Here is a 12,226-nt window from a genome sequence, read left to right as displayed (position 1 = left end):
GCTTCTGTCAAACTCATGCTAACAATTTTTTTTTGTGATGTACCAGATATTGACGAATGTGAGACTGGTACTCATAACTGCCCCCCCGATTTTATCTGTCAGAATACTCCAGGATCTTTCCGTTGCCGACCCAAGCTACAGTGCATGAATGGGTTTATACAAGATGCGCTAGGCAACTGTATTGGTAAGATATTCTTATCTCAGTGAATACTTAAGCGTTGCTTATGAGTTAAGTGCAGTTTCAGCAAGTTCTGAGCTTCTCAAGTCATTCTTCGTGCGTGTATGCATTGCTCTATGTGTTTTTTTCTGATACTTTAAAGGAAGGCTTGGTCTTACATGTAAGATTTACAGACAAAAATAATTTAAATAAAAGACTTAAGTACTAGATCTCTATTTTTAATGAGATTTGGTTACCTAAGGCACTTACCTACACTTGAACATTTTCCTGAAGTTTTTGGGTATTTTATCTGAAACAAAAAATCTGCAAGATGTTCTACCTCTATCCAAAAGGTTTTAACAAAAACTTAGTATAAAAAGCTGTAATTTATGGCATCCTCTGTAACACACTTTGTTGATATTAGTATGCTTGGTTTTACAGTTACGTAGCTCTTTCTAGACCTGTCCTCCATTAGTTACAGCTTATCAAGAACCTCACTGTCTATGAGAATGATGGGCCAGTTGTGACACACTGGGGAACAGTTTTATTTTAAAGACTGATTGCAATCTGTCAAGTTAATGCCTTGTTTCCAAGACTCCTACAAAACAGAATTATAACGTTTATGTTAGTGGTTTCCAGCAGACTCTGAATGGAATTGTCTAATGTGACCTACAAATCTATCAGTTATTCCCTTGAGTAGTATTTTCAAGTCTCAACTTAACTTTGAATTCCCCCTTCGGCATAGCGTGTCTTGGACTTGTGGAACTGGCTGAGCGGCAGCAGCTGCCAAGTCTAGCTCATTGTCAGCCCCTTGTTCTCCTGACCATATCATACCCCGTAGTGCCGAAATCTGACACTGGAAACACTGAGACTGAAAACAAAATTGCAGCCTTTAAAATGAAGTGCTTGTGCACAGCAAACCCTTTGAAAAAGTGTATCTGCCATAGCTAGCATCAGGTCCACTGCAATGAGTAGTTAGTTTGCCTTCACAGATGTGCCAGTTTGCAGCCGCAAAAGTTATGTCTCCTAAAATGCATTTGCCCAAAATATATACCAAAACAATTTCAGAGGCTGATTCAAATGTGAATCAAATGCTACCCTATGTGGTACTGAAGGGAAAAAGTATGAAAACCTTCCTGTCTTTTCAGTGTCTTTGTAATTTGAAAGTTTTACACTTCAGTGAGCTGGGATAGGGTTGGCTCAAATGTTTCTCATTATACCAGATCGTGTTCTCCATGTCTGGCAGCCAACGTTTTGCAAGCTGGATGCTGTACTTAATACTACACCATGCCAACTAGAAAACAGTAGCTCTTCAACAGTTAACAGTACCATTGTGTAAAATTATGATAATATCCCAGTGAAACAGGAAAATTTTAGGTAAAGTATTTGCAGGAAGCTGGACACTGCTGAAGGTTATGGGATGCAAACCCAAACACTCACAAGCAGTGCTGCTCCTACAGACTCTCAGGTCTTAGTTACATTAACATTTCCAGATAGCCTCAGTATCTCCTGCAGCCACTGATTTCTGGCTCTGTAACTCTTTTCCCCCAAACTAATAGCACGTGCTAACCTTGTGTAACAATGGGTTCCTTACCATCTTGCCTGGATACACCACACAGGTTATACTCTAACACAGCTTAGTCTTATTACAGGCATACATTTGAGAGATGGAAGAGGGTTGCATAGTCTTGTAGTAACATAAATAAGCTATTCACATTCTTATGTGTTTACATGGACAACTTATCCTACGACAAAGTAATAGTTTATCTCTCTGGAAAAATAGAGTCAGCTACTACCTATATGAGCACATACTACCAAATAGCTCATTCACTGGGTGCCATAACCCACAGACTGCAGTGTAACTGGTTGAGCTGGTGAACTGATTTGTTGGTTATCTCTTCGTATTGTTTAGGGGAGACCTTCAAAGGCTTTTCAACAAATAAAAATTCTATACCCAATTTTCACTGCTTTTTAGTGGGATTTGGGCCTTTCATACCTCTCCTGATTTTCACCTTGGAAGCCTTATATCAGTGAAGCTAAATGACATTAATAGTTGTATTCTCCCATGGGTATAACTTCTAAAAAATCTGAGGAATTATGTAAGGAAAGCATCTTAACTTGAACATCTTCAGACAGCAGGTATTTACACTAACTTATTCTGCTCTTTTAGATATCAATGAATGCCTGAGCAACAACATGCCATGCCCAGCTGGACAGATATGTATTAACACTGATGGCTCATACACCTGCCAGCGAATGTCACCCAGCTGTGGCCGAGGTTATCATCTCAATGAAGATGGAACAAGATGCGTAGGTAAGTAACAGTTAGGAAGAAAACACAGTTTGAAGAAAATAAGTAAGTCTATCATTTATGTTTACCAGTTTCTTGAACTTTGGCCAAATTTTTCACATTCCCACAAACAGTTCTTGATCCAGTCCTTTCCCTCATGGAAGTCCTAACAAGTGAAGAATGACAAGTATCTACTTTCTGTCCTTCAAATAACTCATGAAACCCTATATTCTGAGAAGAGGAGAAATAATAATGACCCCCAAAGATATGTTATTGTCTGTGACTATATTAATGTATTGGAACAATGCTGTGTGGTCTTCTCAATACATAGAAGTATAACAGAAGGTCCACTTGATGTCTCATAGAAGCCATTTGAGTAGTGTTGAAAGGGATGTATTATATGACTTTTGGGTGGCTTTTAACTAAGGTCACTTTTGCAAAGTGAGGTATTTTTGCATGTGTTTTCAATTTTTGTAAATGGCTTATATCGAAGAACTGCAAGGAAAACAGAAATATCTAAACATGTTGCTCTTCTCTCAACTTCCATGCTCAGAAGAGTACTTTTAATCACTTCACTTGTTTTTTTAGATGTGGATGAGTGCTCATCCTCTAATCAGCCTTGTGGAGAAGGACATGTTTGTATAAATGCCCCAGGCAATTACCGTTGTGAGTGCAAAACTGGCTACTCTTTTGATGTCATCAGTAGAACTTGCATTGGTAAGTTGCACCTATCTACCTAAATAAATGCAGCCATGGCGTTTTAAAAAATGATCATGTGTAAAGAATGTTGCTGCTCTCTGCATAACCTCTTTCATCGGAATGCAAAATTGTCTACTATATTATTTGTCTAAATCTAATACCATATTAAAGAGCTGCTGATACTTCAAAGGAAGGTGTATTAGTATTGTCAGCATGTTATCTGCTATTCTGTTAAAAGGTAAGATTATGAGAATGTGTGTAATTGCTTTCTGTGATATTTTTATATGCACCTACAGCAAAACATTCCTTTGGAAGATCAAAGCAACTATCTTCTTTATAGATCTAATTCAATTATGGATGGGGGTGCTTCTAAATGAAATTTAGATCTGGAAAATAAAAATCAAGCTTTTATGACCGCATTCTTGTCCAGACTACTACTGCAGTGAAGCCAGCCAATATACATCTTGACTTCTGTATATAATTGCAGATATCAATGAATGCAGACGCTACCCAGGCCGCCTTTGTGCTCACAAGTGTGAGAATACTCCTGGCTCTTATTACTGCACTTGCACCATGGGATTCAAACTTTCAGCTGATGGCAGGTCATGTGAAGGTACGGCTGTCATATGCTCTGGCTACACGGTGTGAGATACAACTTTTTGCTCTTTAGCTATTTCCGAATGATTTTAGCTTGGAGGACTACACTGGAATGGCATGAGAAATCAACCCAGTATGTTATCTCCAGTTACATGAATGCTGTTAATCAAGGCCACTGTAGCCCACAGTTCAAATACATTGCCCTTAGGCTGGATCACGCAGAGATGTGTGGGTCTGCATTTACTGCATTTTGAAGGGTGATCCAGCTAGGCTGGATTCAAGACCTTTAAAACCAGCCTTGCTTATATCTAGACAGAAAAATGCAAGTGTGGTCTTGAAGACTTCCTCCAAGCCATACACCTTGAATAGCACAGTGCAGATGAGCCTATACTGCGAGACCCTGGTGAGCATAATACACCGAAAGCCTCCTATTTCCAGCTTACTCAGTGACATGCATCCCATCCTTTTTTAATGAAACAAAAAAAAATCGTCATCAAAACTTTTGTCTTATTCCTGTAATAGGAATGAAGAATACAGCAAGATGTTTGTGGTTCAGGTATATAATTTTGCATTTCAGATTTAAATGAGTGTGAGAGCAGCCCCTGTAGTCAAGAGTGTGCCAATGTGTATGGCTCTTATCAGTGTTACTGCCGCCGTGGATTTCAACTCAGTGACATAGACGGGATTTCATGTGAAGGTAAGTATCACTGTTTTGCAGATAGAAGATGAGTGACCATTTCTTATTCTAACCATAACGTACACGAACAATCACAGGTACCTGTAATTATTTCGTTTTAACATTTGACTCTCTTTGGTATTTTCCTGTGAAACTATGAAACCGTATTTAATGTCCTAGTTTAGAAATATTTCTGCTTGTGTGGTGTCAGTTTGTTGTTTACATTGATTTGTAGCTTGCGTAATTTTGTAACTTGTCAGAAATGTAGTGTTGGGTTTTGGTTTGGTTTGGTTTGCTTTTTTTTCCTTAGGAACTAACAGAATTTTTAGTCTTCAAGTGAAGAGGCAAACACATATCTTGCCTATGTAATATATAATATTACTAGGTAGTATTTTATACATCCTCTTTTTGTGGCTGGTTCTGAGCTAATGTGTAAGTAGGTTCTCCTCAAATACAAGGAGTGGGTGTGACCTCCTGGACAAGATCCAGAATTTGGATTTAGGTCTACAGGACTTACTAGACAGTTAAGACCAAGGGCAGATCACCTCATCTCAATTTTGTTTTTGTAAGAACAAGGATAAAACTATTCCTCTCCCTTTTGTAAAGTACTGTGATATACATCACTGTGAAGTGCTTTGCTCTTATGCATTTAGTTTACTTCTTGAGCCCTTATATTGCTTTTAATTTTCTTCACACTTCCATTTATTCCTGACAGCCTTATATTGACTAGAGTCACATCTATCTGATTATCTTTCTCCTTGCCCAGCAATTAAAATAATGAACTTGCTTTCGAAGCTTGCAGGGGGAACACTGTACATGTGCACTTGGTTGAAGGTCATGAATCCATAATAGTTTTCTTTTTACAGATATTGATGAATGTGCATTACCTACTGGAGGGCACATCTGTTCCTATCGGTGTGTTAATATTCCTGGGAGCTTTCAATGTACTTGTCCCTCCACTGGCTACAGGTTGGCCCCCAATGCACGCAACTGCCAAGGTGAGTTTAGTAACTGCAGGAAGACCTAATTGGCTTGTGGACTTCTGAAAAGTCAGTTGAGTTTTTGTGTTTAAAAAGTTGTCTTTACCTACAACATTATCAGTAAAGCAGTAAACATCAGCTTGAAATCTCAAGAAAACAATATTTTATAATAAATATACTGGAAGTTTCTGTTGTAAACTATACAATGAATTAGAAATGCTTTTTATAATATTATTAATTATAAAATATTCTGGAGATTAAGGTTCCCACTGTGAATGCTATGAAAAGTTCATACACTTTGTTACAGTTCAGCCATTAAAAGAAAGTATCATGTTGTAAGCATTTCAGCAAATATTTAGGTCTTGTCCACTTAGTGGCACTGCTGCTCTTCCTTTTCCTGTTCTTGCCTGTTGTTTGGGCTAGTTTTCTTCTGTTTTGTTATTCTGCCCGCTTCTTCCAATCCTGCACTAATGTTTAATTGCACCCCATGTTTTCTAGTACCTGATGTGATACTTTCATCACCTGACACCTGCAGGTGTAGAGGAAAGAAGAGGAAAAGCATGTGTTTAATTCACCTTTTCCCTTTGCAGATATTGATGAGTGTGTTGCAGAAAGCCATAACTGCTCTTTCAATGAGACCTGCTTTAACATCCAGGGGGGCTTTCGCTGTCTGTCTTTGGAATGTCCAGAAAATTACCGCAAGTCAGGAGATACGTAAGTACTTTCTTCTTCAAGGTTGAACAATTTTTTGGTGATGTGATCTCTCATGCCACTCCCAACTGAATACAGAAGATGTATACATACAAATATGTATTTTGTTGGTAGGCCTACCCTATATTTTGCAAACACAGAATTGGTCCCTTTCTCATGTTCCTGTTTGAGTCTAAGAAAAAGGTATCCCCTTAAAAAAGGCCAAGTGCCAGTGGTTTGCATTGTGATGATATCTAGAGCCATGAGCAGATGTTCTCTTTCTGGCTACCTTGCAGGCAACCTGTTTGGAGGGTGATACTCAGCTTCAGATTGTGACTCCTATTCTCTTTCACATGTAGTCCTTCTTTACTATTACACTATTTCACTAGCACACAGTGAAAGAGTTCTTCTTAGGTCCCTCTCTGAAATCTTACAGGTGCTGTTGCAAAGTATTGTAAGAATGTCTTATTTTTAGTACCATTTAGCTCTGCTAAAAAGGCTGGAAACCCTAGGAAGGGTGGTATGTTAGGTTCAGCTCATGTTTTTGTCCCTTAACCTACCTCAAAGAAATTCTATGTATTCTGCTGTTGAAAATACGCGACAGCTTTGGGAGGAGGCACAGCTGGCAGCTCATTTATACTTATCAAATGGTGCTAAGTTGAGAAGTTGTTTCAAAATTTCAGTCTTGTAGCTAGAGTTTATGCTGATGAAGATAGCTGCTTTTCCTCCCACCCTGTGGCTTCATGGCCACCCTTTATGGCCACCCTGTACTCCAGCAATTCTTCCAAGGGTTGCTCCATGGTCCCCCACATGTGGCCCATGTCGAGGTAAGTGTTTCCTCCACCAGCTAGGGAGGAAAGCTGATAAATCACATTTGTCACCAGCTTGCTATTGCTTTTCACAGTCAGTGTTCATATACCCACCATCTTTTAGATAAAATCAAGTGCTCTGTGGCAACCCTGTAGAATGAAGCTAATTCTGATCATCAGAGGGACTTTGCGGGGATTAGTTAGTTTCCATTTAAACTTAATCTGTGAAATGCCATAGAAGTGTCAAAACAGGTGTATTTGATCAGAACGCTATAGAGTGAGTTCATGGTATAAACCCAGATATTTATAAAATATGCTTGTATTTTTACAAGTGTTAATAGTAATTGAATTTTAGATCAGTTTGTCACATCACTAAACAAGCCATGCCTTGTGATGCAGATGTTCTCTTTATTTGTAATATTGTATGTTCATTTGTATCCTAATTCAAAAAAAGTCATTTACAATGGGCTACTAAGCAGAATTAGCAAATTTCTACTCTTATGGACATCCTTGAGTTACAAAGTTCGGTTTATAAAACATGCATCATACACACACATTCCATTTCATCTTCTATCTGATCTATATTTTTACGCATATGTTGAAATTAATGGCTATTTGAGATGTTAAGGCTGTTTTGGGGAAGTAGTAGAATGCATGAATTGTTTTTCTGTGTCTGAGTTTTTGGGGCCCTGTAACGGCTTACTCTGCCAAACTCAAACAGACTCATAGGGAGAGGTTCTTCTGATGTGCTAGGGCTATAATTAGGCTATGAGTCAAACGCAAACCCCATAGCTGCTCAGTGAATTTCTAATTACTTTAATTCCTTGAGTTACTATCTTGTTGGATTTATTAGGTTTTTCCCTCTCAACAGTTAAAGACAGTTACTAAATTTGTTGTAAAAAATGCGTTTGCATAAACCAAAGAGAATATGAGTTCATTATCTTTATTGCAAAATGTTCAAGTTAGTTCAACGGGGAGATGGGTACGCTCACGCTTAGCCAGTATACGAGTATTATACCAACATGGTATAAATTTAAACACTGTTAAACTTAAACACGGGTTTAAACTTAAACAGGGAAAGTTTAGTTTAGGTATAAGGAAGAACTTCTTTACTGTGAGAGTGCTGAGGCACTGGAACAGTCTGCCCAAAGAAGTGGTGAATGCTCCATCTCTGTCAGGGGTCAAGGCCAGGTTGGACAGAGGCCTGGGCGACATGGTCTAGTGTGAGGCATCCCTGCCCATGGCATGGGGCTTGGAACTTGATGATATGAAGGTCCTTTCCCACCCAAACCATTTATGATCCTATGATTCTATGCTGGAATCAGGGTTTATGTATTGTGTTACCTTGTGCCCACTGAGGAATGGTTTGATAAGGCAGCTCTTTAGCACCTTTCTAACATCCAGATGAATATACATATCTTGAATTTATTTTTTTTTTCTTTTTTGGCATATATAACCCACCATAGCTGATAGAGAGCACATCTTCAATAGGTTTTGCATGATAATGACATTAAATCACTTTTTTTACCCAATCTTGTGCCAGGATTATGAAATCAAAATAGTTGGCTTCTTATAGCATCGTATCTAACACAGATACTATTTCCCTCTCCTTTTTATTCAAAACACATTCCAGTTTCACCAACTTGGCACATCATAAGAAAGACAGCACATATTCCATTCCATCCAGTTGGCACCTCATAGGATTTTTTACCCTATTCTTCAATATTTTCTTTGGAACAGCTATCATTTAATATGCCTCAGTCCTACAAATCCAAGTTTGTTCATCCTTATTTTTCCTGAAAACTCTTATATAGAGAAAACAGTCCTCAGTGATCCAGAAGTTTTCTTACCTGATACCCTTAAAGCAGAGATTTTTGCATGGTGGCTGTTGCAGTGGTGATTGTCTTCAGGTGAAGAATTGCAGAATCATCCTATGTCAAAGGCTGAAAGCTCAGGATGCTGTATAGGTACACTGAGCTTCAGGAGGAAACAGCCTGTGTAACCTTCCCCAGAGGCCAGCAAAGTGCCTGCCATGGCCTGATTCTTAGTGGTAACGATTTTATTGAAGGCCTTAACTCTTTTGCTTAAATTCTGCTTTTTTTTCTGCCTTGATCAGCCTTTAGGCTTGGTGTTTTTCCAAGGATAATTAAGATCTACTCACAATAGAACTTAACTTGCTCTACTGCCTTGCCAAACACTTTTTGTTTTCGAATTGCATAACAATTAAATTCTCTTTATGCGACACTGAAGTCTAACATTTATAATATTTAAGCCAAGAAAAATAGTAGAAAAGATAAAGAAGTGGTTATGGCGGCGTGTCAGAAATGTGTGCTGCACTGAGCCAGATTGGGAAATATCTTTATATTCTAGACATGTCTGCATATTATTAAGATTACCTGACACTTTTCATTATTAGGACCTGTTTTTAACTGCTTAGAATTTTTCCAGAATGTAACCAATGGCTAAAATTTTACATGCTAAGTGTCTGGTTTGAACTCGAGCTTTGGCAAATTTCGGCAAAAGCAGTTCACTCATTTCCAAGAACAAGCGTAGAGAGCAATACGTTGTTTTGTTCATCTAAGAAAAAAAGCAACAAGCAGTTGTCCTCTGATTTAGCAGATCGAGCTTCTGTCTCTTCTATGGCTTGAAAACTCCTTGAGACTTTCCAGCTCCAGACAGAAGGTACATGCAAGGTTGTCCATCCTGTCTGCTGTACTGCTGAATACTGTATTCCTGTGTCAGCCTGAAGTGGAACTCCAGATTCTCCTCTGCTTAAGAAATGTCTGTGAAAACCAGCTATCGGCTGGTTTCATTCCCTTTAAGTTTTAGTGTAAGACAAAATCCCCCTTCTCTACATAGCTGCTCTATTAACATCAATGTAGGGATCCATGATGTGGTGATGCAGCCTGGCTGGTAGCTCACCTGAGCCTCAAGGTGTGGTGCAACCTACTGAAAAGGAATATACAGGCCAACAATAGCAGGAGCGAAGGCCATTGTAATGGATTATATTCTAGGAGGTCTGGAAGGTTATTGCAGCTCTGGAAATCCATAGGGTTGAATTTCAGAGATATGTAGTGTACAGTTTAGTAATAAGGCTTGCTTAGTTGTTCAGCACGTTGAAATGTTTTCCATATATGAAGTAAATTACAAAGTCATAAATCCTGCTAGTAAAAAGTTATTGTCTCTTCAGCACATGAGGAGTTGTCGCATGCCACTCAACTCTTTTGGGCATAAAGGAGTAAAAATAAGGCTCAGAAATCAACAGGAGGGAAGGCAGAAAATATTTTCTCCTCATTTCTGCATTAGGAGATGTATTCATTATCTAAAATGGAATCTCTCTAGTTCTGATAGTTTTATTTTCCTGTATGAGTAACCAGTGTTTTGTATATGAAACTCACACTATGAGAAATTGTTCAAAACCAGTACTTCAGCCACAAAATCAAATGTAGGAGAACAGAGTAGTGAGTGAGCTAAAATAATCAGGAACAAATTCAGGAAAAAGTGTTTAGCAGCAGCATGTGCTTATTTTTCTAGCTCATGTGCCTAATTGCAAACATTTGCAAAGATGCATATAATCCCTCCTCACTGCAAAGCAGAGCGTGTTTTACTTGGGCCCTGGGTTGGGTTTCTCTGGTAGCATCTTGCTGCCTCCGCAGCACTCCCCTTCTCTCGCTGGGTCCCCTGTGCTCTCTCCCACAGCGACACGGCGTGGTGGCCGGGTAAAGTGGCTGCACGGCCAGCTCATCCGTCCTGAGATGACGCAGAGCTGGAGCAGCATCCCGAATGTTGGGCTGCTTACTCACTAGTGGTAGGCTGTTGGATTCCCTTGCCTTATGATTTTCGTCTGCCCACTGAAGGGAAGTATTTAAATAAGGTCTAAAGAGTACACCGGGATTTAAATGCTCATTGCTTATTGCCTTTGGTGCATGACTCTAGGATGAACTCTGGCTCTTGAAAGCAGTAGTATTTGCTCTCTCTCCTTTGTGGTTATTTGGTGAAACAATTAGTGAATAGTAACTAAACCTATAGTGAAGTGTGTAGTGTGTAGTGTGCACCACCAAAGAATATGATAAAAGGTAATGAATTCTTAATAATTCTAGTTTCTAGCTGCAGGCACATCTGTCTCCACAAATGAATCAGGAAAATGTCCTGATTGAGAAAGTTGTTATTAGGAAACTGGAAGCTTTAGGGTTCTGTTCTCTTAAAAAATCTAGCTATTATTATAAAACGTATTTTATTTATAAAAGAATAAATCAGGGCATTTTTATGAGCATGTAAATGCTCATGAGCAGGTACATGATTCCAAAAAGATTTACATGAAGAAAACATTTTCAACTAAGAAATTAACTGTCTTGACTTGTTTCATGATTTCAGCAAAACCAAGTAATTCCTCTTAGTGGAGTTATTGATGACATTTCACAAAAGAACGCAGAACTTGCTATACCTGAAAATATTCCGGGAGTATCCACACCTAATTAGCTGGTCATCCTGTGAAGACTTGTGCATGCTCTTTACACAGATGAACAAAATTAAGAATGCATTTAAGTCTTCAAAGAATTGCTTTGTACTTTCATTTGCAAGTGGTATTAAAAGAAAATATAGAACACATTAACTGAAGAACTGAGGGTGCTTTTAACTACTCTTCTTAAAAGTGCTTATTTTGCATATAATGAAAAGTTCCTGGAATTCAGGTCACGATGTATTGGCAACAAAGTGGGGTTTGCTTATGAGCTACAGTTCTGTTGATACCAGATACTCCTGATAGGAGCTCAATTTCATATGTCAAAACAAAACGAGTGAAATGGGCACTCGCATGTCCTTGAGGTAGTAAGAAGCAAGCCAGGCTTTCATGCTGGAGCATTTGTTAGTAAAGGAGTGAGTAAATAGTTTAGGTTCTAAAGCCTCAGCCTGTGAACTTGATATTGCTTTTGAGTGGAGAGGCTCTCGTACATAATGTAATTGAGTCATAGCTGTGCATGAGCAAGTTTGGAGCTAAATGCACAATCTCATCATCCCCAAATTTTGCAAAGTCAATATCCAAGTGAGATCATCGTGTCTATCTCTACTTCTGTGCACCTGTCTTGAGAGGGTGTTCACCACAACTTGAACGTGGTGCTGGGCATCTTTAATCTGAAATTCATATAAACTCTTCTTGTATGCAATTCTTCAAACACTTCTCAAACCCATCAGGTATCATGACATGTCAGATCTCCATTAATGTGCTGGTAGACTATAACATTCTTTAATAGCAGTGACTTTCATGCTCATACCTGTCTGTGCCACAGTCTGCTGGATAAACTTCACAGTTCTCAGTAACAGAAAGAGAGG

General features: G+C 38.8%; 1 protein-coding gene across 2 annotated transcripts in view; it reads left to right on the top strand.

The window, feature by feature from the left end:
- Positions 1 to 12,226, top strand: part of FBLN1 (fibulin 1) — an 81,051-nt gene that overhangs the window by 37,584 nt on the left and 31,241 nt on the right. For both annotated transcript variants that reach the window (XM_057426846.1, XM_057426856.1), the window contains exons 8-14: positions 47 to 184; positions 2,328 to 2,471; positions 3,036 to 3,164; positions 3,634 to 3,759; positions 4,321 to 4,440; positions 5,286 to 5,417; positions 5,990 to 6,113. In XM_057426846.1, coding sequence (XP_057282829.1) covers positions 47 to 184; positions 2,328 to 2,471; positions 3,036 to 3,164; positions 3,634 to 3,759; positions 4,321 to 4,440; positions 5,286 to 5,417; positions 5,990 to 6,113 — 913 coding nt within the window. The remainder of the gene's footprint in view (positions 1 to 46; positions 185 to 2,327; positions 2,472 to 3,035; positions 3,165 to 3,633; positions 3,760 to 4,320; positions 4,441 to 5,285; positions 5,418 to 5,989; positions 6,114 to 12,226) is intronic.

The sequence above is a fragment of the Pezoporus wallicus genome, unplaced genomic scaffold (assembly GCF_028554395.1).
Source record: "Pezoporus wallicus isolate ANWC-B61680 ecotype Strahan unplaced genomic scaffold, APGP_CSIRO_Pwel_v1 scaffold_3294, whole genome shotgun sequence".
Lineage (NCBI taxonomy): Eukaryota > Metazoa > Chordata > Aves > Psittaciformes > Psittacidae > Pezoporus > Pezoporus wallicus.
This window is presented reverse-complemented; position numbering and strand designations above follow the sequence as displayed.